At 40.8% G+C, this 19,838-nt stretch overlaps 1 protein-coding gene across 1 annotated transcript in view; it reads right to left on the bottom strand.

Annotated features, from left to right (window-relative positions):
- The window catches only part of CACNG8 (calcium voltage-gated channel auxiliary subunit gamma 8), a 169,440-nt gene that overhangs the window by 50,225 nt on the left and 99,377 nt on the right, over window positions 1-19,838 (bottom strand). The window contains exon 3 of the mRNA XM_082273920.1: window positions 17,564-17,647. Coding sequence (XP_082130046.1) covers window positions 17,564-17,647 — 84 coding nt within the window. The remainder of the gene's footprint in view (window positions 1-17,563; window positions 17,648-19,838) is intronic.

Here is a 19,838-nt window from a genome sequence, read left to right as displayed (position 1 = left end):
ACTCCACTTTCGTGGGGGAAGAAAAAATTGCAAATAAAGAAAAAACAATATAGCGTATACAATTGCGACACAAATCATATTGTAATTGAATGTTATTAAAAATTACCCTTCCTTTTCAATTTTCTGAAATTGCAATGCAATATGGCTACCTGGAGCTGTTTTGGATGCAGAATGTGTACTGACCACACCCCAGAAACATAATTTCCTGCTTGTGTGATTGACTCTCCAATTTTCCCAGAAGTCCTGCTTAAGATACAAGTCAGGTTTCTGGCATCCCCTGCAATACAAATTTAATTTTTGGTGAGATACTCCTAATAGAAGCACATCTAAAGGGATGCAGGCCCAGCAGATTCCCTCATTAGAGCCCTGCAGCTGTCACAGCTGATAGATAATTATGAAACCACTCCCATTTGACCCACTCAGCACAGAGGCACAGAGGAACAAACAGTGATTTCTTCAGCATAACAAAAGGTAGGAATCTGCAAAAAGTTTGTTAAAATCCTTGTAATGTGTGGGGTGTGAAGGTCCACAGAGTGGTCAGAAGGCTGCAAATGGCATCCAAATCTTTGCAGATCAGTCCATTTTCCAGGAAAACATGATCCATTTTAGTCATCAGGGTGGATTGGCACATAATGATGAGAGCTTACAAGTCATTGGAGACTGCCATCTCAGTGTCCTTCTCCACCCCCCATGTGGCCATGCTGCAGTTAGTAATGGTGGCAGGACTGGCCTCCACTTCCAGTGCCTTCGTAGGGCAGGTGTTTGGGTGATTCGCTTCTGTGCTGTGACTCCTTCGCAAGCCCGCAGATGTACATTGGGGAAGAGCAGCAGAAGCATGTAAGTGAAAGCAGCCTGCACCAATCAAGCAGCAGGAAAAAATATCTGGACAGCTGAGCCTCCCCATCAAGTCTTTTACATTTGCCGAAGATGAATTTGAATAGTATTCAAACTTTCCAGGGACAACAAGTTCAAGTGGGGTTAAGTGTAATGGAGTGCCCATTTACTTACCATTTACTTGTCTTACTCCGATGCAGATATAGGCAACTTCTTGGGTTTGTGGACATGATCAGGGACAGGGAGTATAAATTCAACTGCTTCCCATTCAATGATGTCAACACCCTTCTTCTCCTCCTAATTCAATGAACCTTGTATTAATTGAAATAATACAGGGCATTCTGTGAACCGTGGCACTGCCAAGCGAGTGACCCGCTGTGGTCCGGGTGCCACTTGACACGGGACCTGAAAGATTACACCAACTACAATAGTGATTGTCAGCTATCCAAAGTAACCCTTCAGGTATGATATATGCATACTTGCATTGGTCCGAGCTGGACCAATGTAGCTATGCAATAAAGATCATACCTTACGCTCAGCTTTAAAGAGGTTGTAAACCCTCTCTTATAACTTGTACCTATAGGTAAGCCTATAATAAGGCTTACCTATAGGTACTGTAAAGATCTCTTAAACTTGCATAATTTAGGAGATATTTACTTTTAATGCAGCCGATTACATCATCAGCGCATGTGCTCTGAAAAAATGGCCACCTGTGCCGTTCCTTCAGAGCCCTGTGCAGTGAACGGCGGCTCCGGCTCGCATGCACGGGAGTTATGTCATCGTGCCTCCGGCCAATAAGATGGCAGGAGGACACGAACTAGGCAGCAGGACGGCCGTACATGTCGGCCTTCCTGTCGCTGAGTGGGTGGCACTGCGGGGGCTTCGTTCTAAGGTAAGCATTTCATAATGAGCTAGTATGTGATGCATAATAGCTCATTATGCCTTTGTCTTACAGGTGTTTTTTTTTTCTTTTTTTTTGGGGGGGGGAGGGGGTTTACTTTCTCTTTAATAGAATTCAGTTTTTCAAAAGACCTAGCTACTGTGGGGAGCCCCCTACTAAATGCTACCAGACTACTCAAGTTACAATAGGGTGGCCCTTTGTCCTTGGGCTTTGAATCCCTCCAGTTATTCACTGTCTGTCTTATCGACTGTCTGTTGCTATTGTCTTACAGACTGTCTGTTGCTATTGTTTTCTAGCAAAAACTGTGGCCTTTTATCAAACTCTCAAACATCTTACTAACTATAAAAGTTAAACTAACCATTCTGTAGTTACTACTTACTAGGTAATGATTTTGATTCCTTTTTAAATATTGGCACCACATTGGCCTTGCTCCAATCTACTGGTACTAAAGATTCTCCACAAATTGGAAACAATGGCTACGAAATAACAGAGCTCAACTATTTGAGGTGGAAGCAATCTGGTCCAGGTTCTACATTTTGTCTAAATGTTTCAAGAGCATATCAGTTTTGAGCCATTGGGGTTTTTTGGGGGTTATTTCAATACTTATGGATTATGGACATGAGCTCTCCCATTTCCTTTGTATACACAGAACTGAAGAAGGTGTTTAATTTATTTGTCTTCTCTTTGTCTCTAATCACTGTCTCTAAATTGCCTTGTAAAGGTCCTACATCTTCAGAGCGTAAACTTTTTATGAATATATTTGAAGTTTTTTTGGGGGGTTTGTCCTACTCTCTTTTGCAACCTGTCATTTCTTTTGAATTTCTGTGTTCTTGATTTCCTTTTTAAACATTCCGTTATATTCTTTGGAACTTTCAAATGATAATAGTGTTCCTACATTTAAATTACCTTTTATTATTCTTTTTAACTTTGAAAATAAGCCATACAGGTTTTATTTTTGACCTTTTAAACTTCTTGCCCATGGGAATATATTTTGCACCGTGTTTGCAACAGTCGATTTAACATTCTCATTTCTGTTCTGTGTCCTTCAATGACAATAATCCCTCCTACTCTAAGTCTTGAAGAACAGATCTCAGCCTTGAAAAAAAGTTTGCTCTCTTAAAATTAAGATTTTTTTTTTTTTTTGTGTCATTGGTATATCTGTATAAATGCATTTACTACGCATATGAAAAAGAAAAGAGGAAGAACAGGCCACTTATGTGAATGTGATTAATTCAATACTCTTTGACGTCATAGGCTTGAAATTAACTACAGTTGATAAATAGTTTTTGACACATAATATACAAGGGCCTATTATTAAGAGCTCCATATATAAGGGTAGCACTCCTCCCTGTAGTAGCTGATGATGTTTGGGTTTCCCTGTTCTTAAGGTTAGCAGCCTTCTAAGCGGAACCAACCTCTCAGACACACTTTGAGGCGTAAAAAAGGGTTGTTTAACACACTCAGTAGTAAAACAACACCAGTACCAATAGACACTGGCAATAACAACATATACCAACAACACAGTTTGCAAAAGGTATTACAGCAGTTACGCACAGGATGTAAGAATAACCTGGTTCAAAGGGCATGGTTCAAACCTCCTGGTCCCTAAACTAGAGAAACAACCTAACTGATGAGGAATGCACAGGATTCATAAAAATACAGTCTCTCCTTACCCCCCTCCCACTGAACAGTATTAAACAGCTGTGTCAGTGGCTAGCGTTGGGTCCCAAAGACTGTAAAGGAGTGCTCAACAAGAAAAAAAGCTCTTCAAGGAAATAAATCCCAAAGAAAGGCTGTAGCACTGTCCTTCAGAACAGGCTATGAAATATAGAAAGTCTGCAGCCAAGAGGCCTCACATCAGTTTATTTGTCTTAGAGGTGCCCACTGTTGCTCAGTGAGGTCTAGGGGCTCCCCTCTCAAACCTGTGATGATGGAACACAGCTTTCCCATCCAAATTCACTCCTAGGACAGCAGACTCAGTGGCTACAGGATCTGGACACAGCACGCTCAGGGACCCTTGGATTTGTATACCAAAATAATGATGATGGTCACAGCCGAATCCCTTGCTGGATTGATTCACAGTCCCTGTACATGCACAAGGGCTCTCTTACACACAGCAGCAGAATTCAGGTGCAGCAACCTTAGTCTTATAGGCTCTATTCCCCTCTGGGTGTGGTGCAGTTCTCAGCATACGCAGCAGGTCACAGAGCAGCAGCATATAGAGCAATAAATGCAGCACTACAATCCTCAGAAGTGATCAGAGCAGCCTGTCTCCATATTCCCACAGGAAATCTGGTAGATGGCAGCAGAGCTACTCAATTTTCAGCAGCCTCTCAAGCAGAGTCTCTTCCCCTACAGAACAGTTCATGCCTGCAGCCATCTTTTACTGCTCAGGTCTTGGTACACATAATAGATCACAGGGCAGCAACAGTCTATAGGCAGGTGCAGCAAAACAGTCCAGATGGCAGCCCATTCTGCTACAAACACAGTTCAGCTCCTGTGCCTATACTCCACTCCCACTCCATGTGTCTCTGGCTCTCTGTAGCCCAGGCTTTTTGTCCTCTCTCCCTGCTCCAGGACATCTCAGCCCCTGGGAAATTTAGTCCCACTCTGGCTCTCCTTGCTTGAGCTCTGTTTCTGGGGACTACTATCCCCATTATTCTTTGCATTCTGCCTAGTCCCTGGATGTATTGGGTGGTTCTTCCTTACACAGGCTGCTCTGCTAACACTAACACTGGTTCTCTGTAGCTCCTAACTCTATGTCCTATCCAGCAGCAGGAAACTGAAGGGCTAAACAGCTTTTTTTTCAGCTGTGCAGCAGACCATGCACCTTTAAAGGGCCAGGGTGCAAACCTGGCTACAAAAGAGTTATGCAAGATACATACAGATTTAATTTTATCTGCTGTGGGCAATTATTCAACAATTTAAAATGTAACTGTGTGTGAAAGGATCTAATGCCCTCTACTGTTGACATCACAGTGTTGAGTATGATTATGTATTAGCACTTGTCTCTGGGGGGAGGGGAGATTACTTAAAAACCCAGAAGAAGGAAATGGAAAGAGTGAGGAGGAGCTGACGCCTAATGGGCAGATAAAGGAACTGCACTACAGCAATACTGTATTTTACCCTGACCAGAAGTAGAGACTATTAGGTAATTGTTCCTGTATTCTGGCTGTTTATTTGTGGCTGCCCATACCTTGGAATTGATCTGTATCCTTGTGACAGACACGTTTCCATCCTATTGTTATTATCTCACATGCACAGTACCAGATAGCTAGGTCTGTGCTACTATATGTATATAGTGGTGGTCACCTCTCAGTATATCCATAGGTGAACCTGTTTATAGGAATAGAGTTTATATGCAGCTCCTGTTGTTCTAATTTTATGCCATTCCTATTATTTTAGTTAACCCTGTCTCTTCTTGTCAGGGATTATATAGCTACTTTTAGCTTAGGGTTCAAAACCAGCATAGGCTAGAGCCAGGTTATCTGAAGGCCACTTCTGGTAGTTAGAGGTCCAGTTGCATGACAGAATAAAAATTACTAGGGAGGGACTAAAGCACAGAGTAGATAGGGTGACTTTAAGTTTTAGTGCCACGTCATCGTTTCTGTGTGTGAAGTTGCATTCCAACCTGGTTGGACAACAGTTTAGGATCTCCCCAACACTGCTGATCTTGTCTTCAGGTCTCTGACACAAATATGGACACCGCATCACGATCATCCTCAGGAGCCCCTGCAAATGAATGTTGCTGCAACATTCATCTTGAGGTATCTCTATTTATACCTATATATACCCTGATATATGTGCAGAATTCCACCAGAACTACTATTGAACCCTATGCCGATAATAACTGTTTGTACATTGGATGTATGTATTATTAACCTTTTCTTATAAATAAAGCTTGTATTATTTCCATATTGTTGTGCATCTACTGTATATACATGTATCTATGTATGTATATATATATATATATATATATATATACTTCTGTGCTTTCAATCTTAAGGAAAGTGTATTGGTTCAGTTGTCCGGGGGGGGGGGTAAATGGGGGGTAAATAGTACTCAAAACCAGCAGCAAACATACTCACTGCTCAGTAGGCTCTTGTAGTGTGCTGATTTGATAGGCCAGACTGTCAGATACCTTTAGGTATCTTCAACCCCTTCTCACAAACTAGTAGTGGACATTTAGGTTAAGACCTGCAAATGACTAAGGAAAACACTTCCCCAGCTTTAGCTTTCCCTTCCAGGCAAGGGGCCTGAGAAGCATGAACTGGACTTCTCTTGGCTCACACATATTCTCTCCAGGCAAACACATAGTTTCAAACATTGTCCAAAATTTTTTAGGAAAACTTTTTTTTTTATGTAAGCGGAGTATTATTTTAATTGGGGTGGAGCATTAATGTGTAGGCATGGCCTAGCAGGAGCAAAAAAATGTGGCGCGCAAAATGTGCGTAGTTCCAAATACGCTAAATACTGGTTTATTTATATAAAAAGTCGTGCTAACTTGAGTGATGGAAAATAAAGTCCATAAAGTCCATATAAATCAGGAACACAGTGTCCAAACAAGCTCCCTATGGGTATACGCTTACCAGAGTTGGTAAATCAAAAGGCAGGTTCTCAGAAGCAAATCTCGTCCCTTTGATAGTAGACTGGAACCAATATCTCGCGTAGACTCAATAAAATTGGAGGAAAGATAAAAACGCAATAGCGTAAAACCCAACAAAAACGGATGAACAAATACACCAGAGTGAGTGACTAACAACTGGATGAATAGTGTGAACTCCACCAGTGTATGAGAATCAGAAAAAAGAGGAATGCTCTAGAAGGGACACCTATAGGTACCCCTTACCAAAGGTAGCTGAAAAACATGCAGTCATATATTGTGTGCAATCCTGTAACAGCCGGTGTCGCCTCTTACCACAGTGTAGAGATGTGTTTGCCAATGTGAATGGAAAATCCTAAATAGGTGTCTTCTATGTAGATAACCACCACCAATATCACTCGCCTCTTACCAGATAAAAAATCAGATTGAGCCAAATAAAGCAAGAGAGTCAAGTATGACAGGACGCCAGCCTTCACCAATAGGATTTGCCTCTTACCCTAAGGAGATGGTAAATGAGCCTATGGAAATGATGAGCTTCACGGAACCTGCAGTGGACTCCAGGGCGAGTGACTCCAATATAACCAGGGTAATCACCACCAAATGAAAGAAAAGACTTCCATAGTGTAAAACCATACGATTTATTTGAAGAGAAAAGAATAAAACTTACAGAAAATGAGGAAATGGGGAGCATGTATATCAAGGCCGCCGGCCGGACGGTCTCCGCTCGTCCGCACTTCCTGGTCGCGATCAGATGACGTCAGTACGCCGTGTCCTTACGACCTTTCGTCACAGATGACGTTTTCAAAGGTGCGGACGCCATCTATTTAACCAGAAGAACAATTTGGACCGGAGAACAATGAGGACCGCTCCGCCATCTTAAATATGGGAATGGGGCATCCAATTCATGGTACCACAATGATATCCGGGCACAGTCTAGCATCCCTAATTGTGCATAACAAGCAAGACAATTTGAACAATCCCGCTCGCTGCAGGTTACATAAGTAATTATCTGAAGAAACCATATCGGACATTGAGTACAATATTAAGTTGAGAACACCAATTAATGGCAATTAAGAAAGATGCACGTTCTCCCTGCAAAGAACCAAGCAAAGTCTCGATTACACATTACATCTTTACTAAAGGCTAATTATACCAAAACAAAAAGGAAATAAAATTAAAAAGTTAATGTATTTGTCGATCCTAAAGACGGTGTCATCTAAACCCAAACGAGTCGGGTCAAGCTCGACATTAACTATAGCAATATGATTGCAATGCCATCTAGTGGCAACAAAAGGAATTGCAATTTCTTTGCAGAGAGCTATGCTTAACATAGTATAGTCAGTGAAGGCCACATTGTAATGAAGGGTAAAAATTATATAAAAATTAATATCCAAATACAATTAAATCCGATCCAGGGATAAGCTAAGTACAAGTACATATCTTGACAGTAAACCCCTTTAAAGGTAACAATAAGACTGGGTGTAATTCTTATTTGCAAAGTATAAGAAAAATTTAAAAATGAAACCGGGAGATCCCGGAAAGGTTAAAAATAATAAAAATCATGAATTATCAATAAAAGCATTAACATCAACATTGAGACCGAACGGCACATATGTTTTGGCACGGTGTATCCAGGTCATCTCTAACTTTGATATGCCCCTCACCAAGGGTTCCCCCCTCCAATGAGGTTCAAATTTGTCTATCCCCAAGAAAAGTGTATTCTTGGGTTTTTTGCCATGAACCAGGGCATAGTGTTTGGACACTGAATGTTTCGGGAACCCTTTGAGTATATTGGACACATGTTCATTTAATCTAACCTGCAGGGGTCTTTTGGTTCGCCCTATATATTGAAGCCCGCATGGGCACTGGAGAAGATAAACTATACCAGTGGTCATGCAGGAAATAAACGGCTTGATAGCATGGACCCTATTAGTGCTAGTAGCTGTAAATTGTTTGACTGATCTACATTTGTTGGAACTAAATGAACATACTCAACATCTATTACACTTGTAAAAGCCTGTTAGTTGGCTTAGAAAAGTAGGTTTAGGTGCAGGTGGTTCTAAAATGTTGGGTGCTATCTTATCTCTTAAAGCGGGAGCCCCCCTGAAAACTATACGTGGTTTAACTGGCAGGGAGGATCCCAAAACGGAATCATTACCCAGGATGTGCCAGTGCCGTTTTATGATGTTTTTGACACTCATATGTTGGCTTGAAAACGGAGTTACAAATGGCAAGCTATAAGAAGAATCTTTTTGATCAGCTCTACTGGCATTCCTTAATAATTGGTTTCTATCCATTTGACTAACTTCTGATAAAGTATCCTGAAGAAATCTTGCATCGTAACCTTTGTCTAGAAATCGTTCAGTAAGGGTATGGGCCTGAGTCTGAAAAACTTGGAAATTGGAACAATTACGCCTGATGCGAAGGTATTGACCCTTCAGAATCGCTTTTAACCAAGGTGCATAATGACAACTATCGACAGGAATATATGAATTCCTGTCGGTTGCCTTAAAATAAGTCGAAGTGGTAAACAGTCCATCCTTAAAGCCTATAGTAAGATCTAGAAAATTAATACTAGTCTGACTGCATTCGTAGTTTAACTGTATACCACGATTATTCAGATTAAGTTGGTTCAAAAAGAATATTAGGTCGTTATATTGGCCATCCCATAGGAGGAGCACGTCATCTATATACCTAGCCCAAAGCAGTATCTGCGGCCTGCGATGGGCATAGATGACGTCCTCCTCCCATTGGGCCATGAATAAATTGGCCAGAGAATGGGGCGTACTTTGCCCCCATGGCCACACCAGTGACCTGGCGGTAAAATTGTCCACTGTACCAAAAATAATTGTGGTGTGTAGCGAACTCCAACAATTCCATGATAAAGGATATTTGAATAGCCGGCAGTTCTGAATCTCTATTGAGGTACATATTTACCGCATTTAATCCCACATTGTGAGGAATAATTGTATAAAGGGATGACACGTCATAGGTTAAAGGGGGTGTAGTTAAGTTGAGTCTGAGATGACTTATGCAGTGGAGAATGTGGTAATATATAGGGAAAGAATAAAAGAGATAAAAGGATGGACAGCGAGAGGGAGAAGAGAGAAGAAGAGAGAGAAATCAGGACTGTTGGCAACTATGGGAATAGAAGCACCTATATACCATGATTATTATTATCAGACATACAATCTCCTCCCCTTCTAACATAAGTACATAGGAGCAGCCAGTTCTTCACCTGTTACATGCACACAGCCCAGCACATCAATGCAGAATACAATGACAGCTCGCACCCACACCCACACACTGCATCCCACACACAGCTACACTCAGCACAATGCATCCCCCCCATCCTGCACAAGGTAACACGTGGCCGTCCTATGTGCACAGAGAACACAGCCTCATAATGTACCAAGCACTCACTCTGCTGCGGAATGAGATAAATAAAGATAGAGAGGAAATTGCCAGGTAAGTGGGCGGAAGTGACGTCACTGGCCCCTACCTGTATGGCTTCAGTAAGGGTGGAAGCGAGGGAGATAATCAAACCAAATCCTCTGCTGATAGTTTCTTCTGAGAGCAGGGCGTCAGAGCACAGTCCGCCCGTTCCTGCCTGTGACAGAGCCTATTTTCCGGGATTCTGCCTGGGACATGCTCAAACCGGAACATGGTCTGAATTCCGTGACTGTCCCAGACAAATCGGGACTCTTGACAACTATGTAAACATGGGAGGAAGACCTTTCTAGAAGTACCCCAAAATATTATTCCATTCCCCAGTGCACATCACAGGCATAAATCTCTCATTGATTGCCCAAGGTGAAAAAAATATTTATAATGCAATACATTGTATTTTCTTGCTAGAGAACACTCTCCAGTATCAGGCAGAAGCAAGCAATGTCCTTAACTTTTGTGCTTTATGCAGATAGCGTAAACAACAAAACGCAGGCTGGCTACAGCCTAGGTGGAAGCACTAAATCCCTCAGTTATGGCATGGCCCCTTCACATATATAAAATATGTATCTTTTAGAGCAACATTTAATACCAGGTATGCTTTTGTCACAGAATTCTCAATACATTATGAGTGTTTCTAAGGCTGTTTTATTTTGGAAAATCTCTGTCTATCTGAAAATCTGTAATTTGAATGAATGAACAAAGAGGGTGTAGAGTAGGAAAATTATAAAAAAAAAATGGGGGGGGGGGGGCAGTCCACAGCAGAACGGGGAGCAGGATAGGCATGTTCACTGTGCATTTCCCGTAGAGCAGGTGAGTGCTCTGCCCTTGCCATCTGAATGCGGATTGGAATGTAGAGGTAATAACATCTCAATGCAGTTTGCAAGTGCAGTGCATTTGCAGGCACCAAATCATAAGGTACCAAGCACTACTTTTTGCATGGTCTAGTGCAGTTTTCAGCCCATTCAAATCAATAGGCTGTCAAAACACACCGCACGGGAACATGTTGGAATCACGTGGGAACACACATGTTCCTGCATTTACCTCCTTCCTGCCCAGCCCCAAATTCTGACCAATAAAATGTATTTTACATATCTGAATAAAAACACTACGTTACCTTTGTTTTTATGAGTGAATACACATGTGTATGTATAGTGTGTCAAATATCCCTTTGTTGATTCTTTTTCTGAGTTTTTAGCATTTTTCAATTGCTACCCTGCTAGACTGAGTGAAACTTTTTGCCAGTGGACTAAACCTGCCCTTAAACATTTTAAATGACCTTTCTTGTGGGACACAGACTTGCAATCTTTTGTCTATAGCACTGTACAGTATAAATGGGTACCCATATCTTAATATAACAAGTATCCTCAGCTTCAAAGAAAACTAAATTCAAAAACAGGACATCATTCGGTACATTACTATGGAGATAAAAGAAAGTTTTATTGATTTTTTTTCAGGAAAAAAGTATAAGAGGTAATGAAAGCACTTAGGCTAACAGGTTAATGCTTTCCATACCCCTCAAGATGTTTAATCAAGAACATGCAGTACAAAATGTACTGTCAAATATTGTTTAAAACACTGACTTGAGTCAATACTTAATATTCATCACTTAAAATTCTAAAAAATAAACTATCCAGTTACAATGTTTATATATTTTAGCTTAGATCAGTCAGAAGTGAAGAAAGATTATTGCCATTTTTTTTAGATTGGTTACAGTGGGTAACTTTACTAAAGTTACCCACTGTTGATTTACTAAAGGCAAACACTATGCCCTTTGCAAGAGCAGTTGCTCCAGAGCTTAGTAAATGAGGTAAAGATTACCCAATCACGTGCAAGGAAAATAAAAAAAACAGCATTTTTTGCTTGCACATAATTGGATGATGGAAGTGATCAGAGCTTCTGCTCATTCATTAAGCTCTGTACCAACTGCTCTTGCAGAGCGCACTTGCACTTTGCAAAGTGCACAGTTTATTTGCCTTTAGTAAATCAACCCCATAGTAGACCAATCCAGCACCTGTGGAGCCTTCACATATTAAGAGTTCCCATTTTGGCATTCCCCCTAAATAAAGCATTAGAAGTTAGTAATTTCCAGTTCAAAATAAATGTATCCAGATTACAAAACACAATGAAATGAAAGAAATATTACAATTCTCTTATGTATTATATACACATATTCATTAGGGTTGTTTTACTAAAGAAAAATAGACTGTGCACTCTGCAAGTGCATTTACACTCATTTTCCCCCGAGCTTAGTACATGTGATAAAGCCCTACTGATTTCCATCATCCAATCATGTGCAAGAAAAGGCATTTTTTTTCCCTTGCACTTGATTGGATATTCTTTACAAAGTGAAGCTTTACCATGTTTACATTTACTAAGGAAAATGGGTACAACTGCACTTACAAAGTGCACAGTATATCTGCTTTTAGTAGATCAACCCCCATGAGTATATAGAGATAACTGAGCTAAATGAAGCTTTAAGGTTTACATAGCCCTCTACTTTCTTGAAACTGAACAGACAACAACATCACCAAGCATTTGCAAGCCAACACTAGGAGCTGCAGCACTTTTATTTCATGCTAACAAGTTCAAAATACATCACCAAATGTATGACTGACCCATATCATACATCACTGAACATTATTACTACAATGCTATTTAACCACTTCAATACTGGGCACTTTTACCTCCTTCCTGCCCAGGCCAATTTCAGCTATCAGCGCTGTCACACTTTGAATGACGATTGCGTGGTCATGCAATACTGTACCCAAACTACATTTTTTGCATTTTTTTTTGAGACAGATAGAGATTTTTTGGTGGTATTTAATCACCACTGTTTTTTTTATTTTTGCTAAACAAATGAAAATAACAGAAAATGTAAATAAAATTGTTGAAAATTAGTTTTTCTCCTTTACTGATGTGCGCTGATGAGGCTGAATTGACGGGCACTGATAGGCTGCACTGATAAAGAGGCACTGATGAGGAGGCACTAAAATGCAGCGCTGATGGGCAATGACAGGCAACACTTATATGCAGCACCGATGGGCATTGATATGCGGCACTGATGGGCAGTAATAGGCGGCACTGATGGTCACTGATAAGCGGCACTGATGGGCCGCACTGATGGGCACTGACAAAATTCTTATCAGGCGGTACTGATAAGAATGCACTAACATGGGCACTGACAGGCAGCAGTGATGAGCATTATAGTCTCTTTACCATGATCAGAGATGCAGTGTGTCTGGGCGACACACCGCACCACCGATCGTCACGCTGTGCGTTCCCAAAGGGCACGCATAGCGCCTTGTTCTGATGGCTGTCATATGATGTCCAGTCAAAACAAATGGAGCCCCTGCCCAGATGTCATTCTTTTGTAGGCCGGGCGGGAAGGTGTTAAATAAATAAACAAAGTTTTAGATAATCACTGCTCATCTCAGTCAACATCATAGAGTAGTATTACAACAAACTTGAATTAGGGCATGTAATATATGTAGCACAATTCCCAGCCCTTTTGCTGGATATGGGTCCCCAAGTGCAACAAAAGTCCCTTTGAGCATGTTTCTCCAAGTGTGAGCACTGAGACAATGACCAGTCCGGTATCTTTGAGTTTTTGTATTTATTTTGTAACTTGGATGGGAGAAGGGATTAGTGGGATACTCCTTTGGCTCATCTATGTACAACGTGGCAGAGACACTTAAAAAATGCCGATTGACGCTGACTTGACGCTGGAAGGATACCGGTCAACGCCGGTTAACACTGGTTAACGCTGGCTAACACTGGCTTTATATCTGTTAACGCTGAACTTACTTGTGACTGCTTGACTGCTTTGTGAATAAAGAAGTCCTCTTTAAGCTCCCCTAAGCACTGCTTGCTGAGGTCCCCTCCTGGGACTCGGCTTCCTGCCAAAGATGCTCTGTCATGTGCTCCCCTCAGACTTATACCCCATCCCAGGGTGCATTGCGGCAAACTCTGCCCTCTGGGATAGAGACAAGCCCTGGTGTGCTATTGGCCAGGTTTCCTCCACTGTCCAAAAAGAGCCCTCATTGGACACAGTTGGGAGACTCCCCAGACTCAGCAGACACACCTGGAAACACATGACAGCCTAGCTGAATGATCAGGCCCACAATATGCTTTTCCTAACATCCACCTAGGAGGGTGCTACATATAGAAAATCTACCCAATCCTGACTTCACCTATGTGGTGTCGGTCAACATAACGTATAAAACATAGCACAAAAATGTATGCTGTATAGACACAGGAGAAAAGAGGCTATTTTGTTGACAAAAAATGGCGGAGGGGTGCTAATTATAAAAAGTTATTTTTATTGTTACTTTTGTTCACAATGGAAACATTTCTGAATTGAATACACAAACATCAAAAATATCCCAGACAGGAAAATAGCCAGACCCACATGAATGCGAGTGACCAAACTCACATAAAACGAAGAAAACAAGACATAAAACAACACGAAACAAGAACAAAAATGACCAGACAAAGCTACTCATTGGTCTTGCGAAACGAGTTGACTTCACTCTTGCCGAGATGCCACCTCTTGTATCCACAGATGGGCGGCGAGCTCCATGGAAGCAGGCTGGGACTGACTAGCTGCAATGCGCACAGGACACCCTGGTTAGACTGATTACCTACAGTCATACCGGCATATGTTAGCCTATGTTAGTCTAGCAGGAGGACACAATCAAGGATTGTTTTCACTTTCCCAGAGCACAGCGGCCCAGGAATGCAGCGGCGCTCCATGAATGACTAATTATACCTGTGAGGGTAAAGTACCATTGGACTCCTAGTAATTGTTTAGCACTCGCTAGATGCATTAGTGCCATTTATGTGCCGATCTGCAGTACACATTGTACAGATTCTGCGGAAGCCGATTTATACTTATGGTGTCATCCCCATCAGGATTACATAATGATAATATCCACACCTGTGCATAACTTCACAATTGTTGCTTGAACCGTGAATGATGTGGAATGTACATATAGTACCTAAGATTTTAACCTCTTTACGACCGCCTGCCGCTGATGTACTGTGGCAGACAGCCGCTCCTGTGCAAATTGCCTTAACTGTACGTCGGTCACGAGCAGGAGCCTAGGGGGTGAGCTCCCGCCCCCACTTGTCAGCGGGGAAGCCGATACAGCGAGCGGGCAGCTCCGATTGCCATCTGACACCCGCGATCGTTCCCCGCTTAGAGAGAAGGACGGTCGGCTGTTGTAAACACAGCTGACTGTTCTTCTCCCTGGAATGATCATAGAGCCCCTGTAATCCTTCTATATAGGAACACAGGTGTCCATGGTCATTCCACAAGCCACGTCCCCCCCACAGTTAGAATCACCCCCCTATGCACACATTTAACCCCTTGATCACCCACAATGTTAACCCCTTCCCTGCCAGTGCCATTATTACAGTAACAGTGCATATTTTAGCACTGATTACTGTAGTAATGTCACTGGTCCCCCCAAAAGTGTCAAAAATGTCAGTCAGGGGTCTGATCTGTCCGCCACAATGTCGCAGTCCCGCAAAAAATCGCAGATCGCCGCCATTACTAGTAAAAAAAAATAAACCAGTAAAAATTACATAAATCTTTCCCGTAGTTAGTAGATGCAATAACTTTTGCGCAAACCAATCAAAATACGCTTATTGCAATTTTTTTTACCAAAAATGTGTAGCAGAAAACAAATTGGCCTAAAATGATAAACAATTTCGATTTTTAGATTTTTTGGGGGGGGGGAATGTTATATAGCAGAATGTGAAAAATGTTGATTTATTTTCAGAATTGTTGCTCTTTTTTTGTGTATTGCGCAAAAAATAAAAATCGCAAAGGTGATCAAATACCACCAGAAGAAAGCTCTATCTGTGAGAAAAAAAGGACATAAATTTTGTTTGGGTACAGCGTCGCACGTCCACGCAATTGTCAGTTAAATTTACGCAGTGCCAAGTTGAAAAAAGTGGCCTGGTCATTAAGGGGCCAAATCCTTCCGGTCATAAAATGGTTAAGACATTTCTATCTTTACACAGAAGATTTGTTTTATCAGGGTGAACTTTCCATTGGATATATCCGTAGTCCTGTTCACTAATGGAATCATCATAAAACCATGAACATTCTATGACACTAGGCTATTGCCGCAGTGATGTGCCAGGGGGTTTCTTGACTATATTTAGGGTCCACATAGTACCCTCCTTTTTGATCAGCCACCAGCTCTCTCAGCTCGAGCTCCCAGGGGTCCACACAGGTGAATTTCACATTTACCTTATATTTGATAGGATAGACATACAGCTTTTGCCGGTGGAAATCCTAGTGTGTGGTTTTATCTCTGGCGTCCGGACGGTCATTTTTGTTCTTGTTTCGTGTTGTTTTATGTCTTGTTTTCTTTGAGTTTGAGTTTGGTCACTCGCATTTATGTGGGTCTGACTTTTTTCCTGTCCGGGATATTTTTGATGTTTGTGTGTTCAATTCAGAAATGTTTCCATGGTGAACTTAAGGCTACATTCACACCTGAGCGTAGCGTTTTCTTACCACGATTTTACCGCGATTTTATCGCGATTTTTGCAGCGATTTTTACCGCGATTTACAGGCGTTTTTTGTGCAGGCGTTTTTAGATTGAATAGAGACCAATGGAAAACACCTGTAATCTGCCCAAAAAGAAGCTCATGTACTTTTTTGAGCGTTGAGCGTTTTGCTCACAGCGTCAAAACGCTCAGATGTGAACAGGGGCCATTGAAATGAATAGGATTTGTCTTGTTGGGCGTTTTGAGAGCTGATCCTAGAGCAGAAAAACTCCCCAAAAACGCCCCAAAACGCCTACATGTGAATGGAGCCTAAGTAACATTTAAAATAACTTTTTATAAATAGCACCCCTCCGCCACTTTTTGTCTGGTGTCTATACAGGATACATTTTTATCACAGAGTAGTATGCACACCTTTGCAGCTTAAAAGAAATGTGTAAGTTACACAGCCTAGCCTACAACTATATATGGATATCTCTCTCTCTCTCTCTCTCTCTCTCTCACTCTCTCTATATATGTATATATATATATATATATATATATATATATATATATATATATATATATATATATATATATATGTATATATATATATATATAAATATACTTGGTTATATTAAAAAATCTTGTAAAAAACATGTGTATTTATCAAGTATATATTTTCTCAGCCAAGCTATTCTTCTTTGCCTCCAAGAATACAAGGTCCTGAAGAAGCAAATAGTGGAAAATGCGTCAACCTCTCTTGGACAGTGTTGGGCCAAAACAGTATTTGAATATCATATGTGGTTCACAAGGGACCAATTTCTTGAATTATTTTAATCTGTGTTTTTTAAACTTGTAATAAACTTTATGTAAACTTTTTTTTTTTTATCTATTTATGTGTCTGTCCTCTCTGTACCAGTAAAGTCCAATTAAAATGTGGGTTTGATTTAGTATACACACCTAAAAGCCTTCCTATAAGAATTATAGTAAAAGCATTAGAAGGCTTCCAGGACTTTATTCATAAAGGCAAATAGGCACTATACAGCTTTGGATCCCAGATATAGTTATAGTAGCCTAAGATCCTGAAAGTCTGCCTGTCCCGCCAACATTATAAACTAAGATCTTTGGAGATAGACCAGGAATAATTTCAGACTGGTGCTTCAAAGTGTGCTGTGTTCTATGATAGGTACAGAAAATATATATATAAAAATATTACATCAAAAAGTTAACAATACACACGTCTAAACTGCATGTATAAAAAAATTTAAATTACTCACGTAGAAGATATTCGGCACTGTCATGATCATAATCTGTGTCTTCAGGAAATTGATTTATTTTTACACATACTCCTCTTTTTTGTCCTAAATATGAAAGAAAACACACATTATTAGACGGTATAGTATGCAGTAGGACATATACTACATATTTTGGGGGGGGGGGAGAATACGGTATGGCACACCCTGCGGACTCTTGTTGGGCCCCAGAGAGACCGTAGATTGGGGGTGTGAACCAAAAAGTGGGATTTTGAAGGTGGAGCTTGCTGAGGTATATGATAGATAAATAATAATGAGACAGAATAAAATAACAGGGTTTTATTACAATATTTTGTAAAAACAATCACAAAAGGTGATAATTATTCAGTGCATAGAGATACAAAGTATACAAGGAACCATAGTTGTGTAGTTAGGGTCACTTAAGTCCGACATGTTTCGCCAGCAGGCTTCCTCTGGGACATTGCAAGCTGGTGACCTCAACACAGGTTCTAAATATAGACAGTATACAATAAGTTTAGACATCATCATAATAACATTTGTACAACTATTGATGTATTTAAAATTTGAGGCTCACCAAAAGTTGTATCTAGAGCATTGCACATGCATCCATATACCAGGGATCTCTGCCGTATATCCAATGGTGGGTAAATCACCCTGAACTAGAAGTCCAGCCAGGTCTGACCTCACTATGTTGACAGGAACCGGACCGGGCTGTGTCGAATCACAGCATATCTAAAGGGATCAATAATTTGTAAGAAGAAATACTCATCACCAATAATCCCAGAATATATGTGTGAGTATCACAAGGTTGGTCTCCAAAACCAAGGCCATAGAAGTGAACAAGGCAATAAAGAGTAGTGGTGACCAGAGATCAAAGGAAGTGAAAAGATCCTATGATGAAAAGATCCTATGACCAGGAGATATAAAGATGGAGATGTGTACCATTTGGAAATGAGCGGAGTGAGTGCCCATATAGTATGGATAGAAACAAGTAATGCAAGAGACCACATATAGTGCAAATAGTTATCACATATAAAGTGTGACAAGATACCTGAAAAGTTAGTTAAGGAGTGACCTTAATTGTGTGTCTATACGAAACTTGAAAGGTGAACGTATACAGTACGATATCAGACAGACCCGGTCCATAGTAAGAAATAGCAAGAGAAAAGTCAGACATGTGAAGTGATGTGCCGATCCACAGAAAGTGACAAACAGGTCCCGCAGAGAGCAGTGCAGTCAGGAGATCCAAGTTGGTGAGGAGCTTACATCACTTCACATGTCTGACTTTTCTCTTGCTATTTCTTACTATGGACCGGGTCTGTCTGATATCATACTGTATACGTTCACCTTTCAAGTTTCGTATAGAAACACAATTAAGGTCACTCCTTAACTAACTTTTCAGGTATCTTGTCACACTTTATATGTGATAACTATTTGCACTATATGTGGTCTCTTGCATTACTTGTTTCTATCCATACTATATGGGCACTCACTCCGCTCATTTCCAAATGGTACACATCTCCATCTTTATATCTCCTGGTCATAGGATCTTTTCACTTCCTTTGATCTCTGGTCACCACTACTCTTTATTGCCTTGTTCACTTCTATGGCCTTGGTTTTGGAGACCAACCTTGTGATACTCACACACCCCCCTCTTCCCAAGTATATTCTGGGATTATTGGTGATGAGTATTTCTTCTTACAAATTATTGATCCCTTTAGATATGCTGTGATTCGACACAGCCCGGTCCGGTTCCTGTCAACATAGTGAGGTCAGACCTGGCTGGACTTCTAGTTCAGGGTGATTTACCCACCATTGGATATACGGCAGAGATCCCTGGTATATGGATGCATGTGCAATGCTTTAGATACAACTTTTGGTGAGCCTCAAATTTTAAATACATCAATAGTTGTACAAATGTTATTATGATGATGTCTAAACTTATTGTATACTGTCTATATTTAGAACCTGTGTTGAGGTCACCAGCTTGCAATGTCCCAGAGGAAGCCTGCTGGCGAAACATGTCGGACTTAAGTGACCCTAACTACACAACTATGGTTCCTTGTATACTTTGTATCTCTATGCACTGAATAATTATCACCTTTTGTGATTGTTTTTACAAAATATTGTAATAAAACCCTGTTATTTTATTCTGTCTCATTATTATTTATCTATCATATACCTCAGCAAGCTCCACCTTCAAAATCCCACTTTTTGGTTCACACCCCCAATCTACGGTCTCTCTGGGGCCCAACAAGAGTCCGCAGGGTGTGTCATA

This window comes from Pelophylax lessonae, assembly GCF_965119305.1.
Source record: "Pelophylax lessonae genome assembly, chromosome: 12".
NCBI lineage: Eukaryota > Metazoa > Chordata > Amphibia > Anura > Ranidae > Pelophylax > Pelophylax lessonae.
Note: the sequence above shows the minus strand (reverse complement) of the source record. Positions and strands in the feature narration are given on the sequence as shown.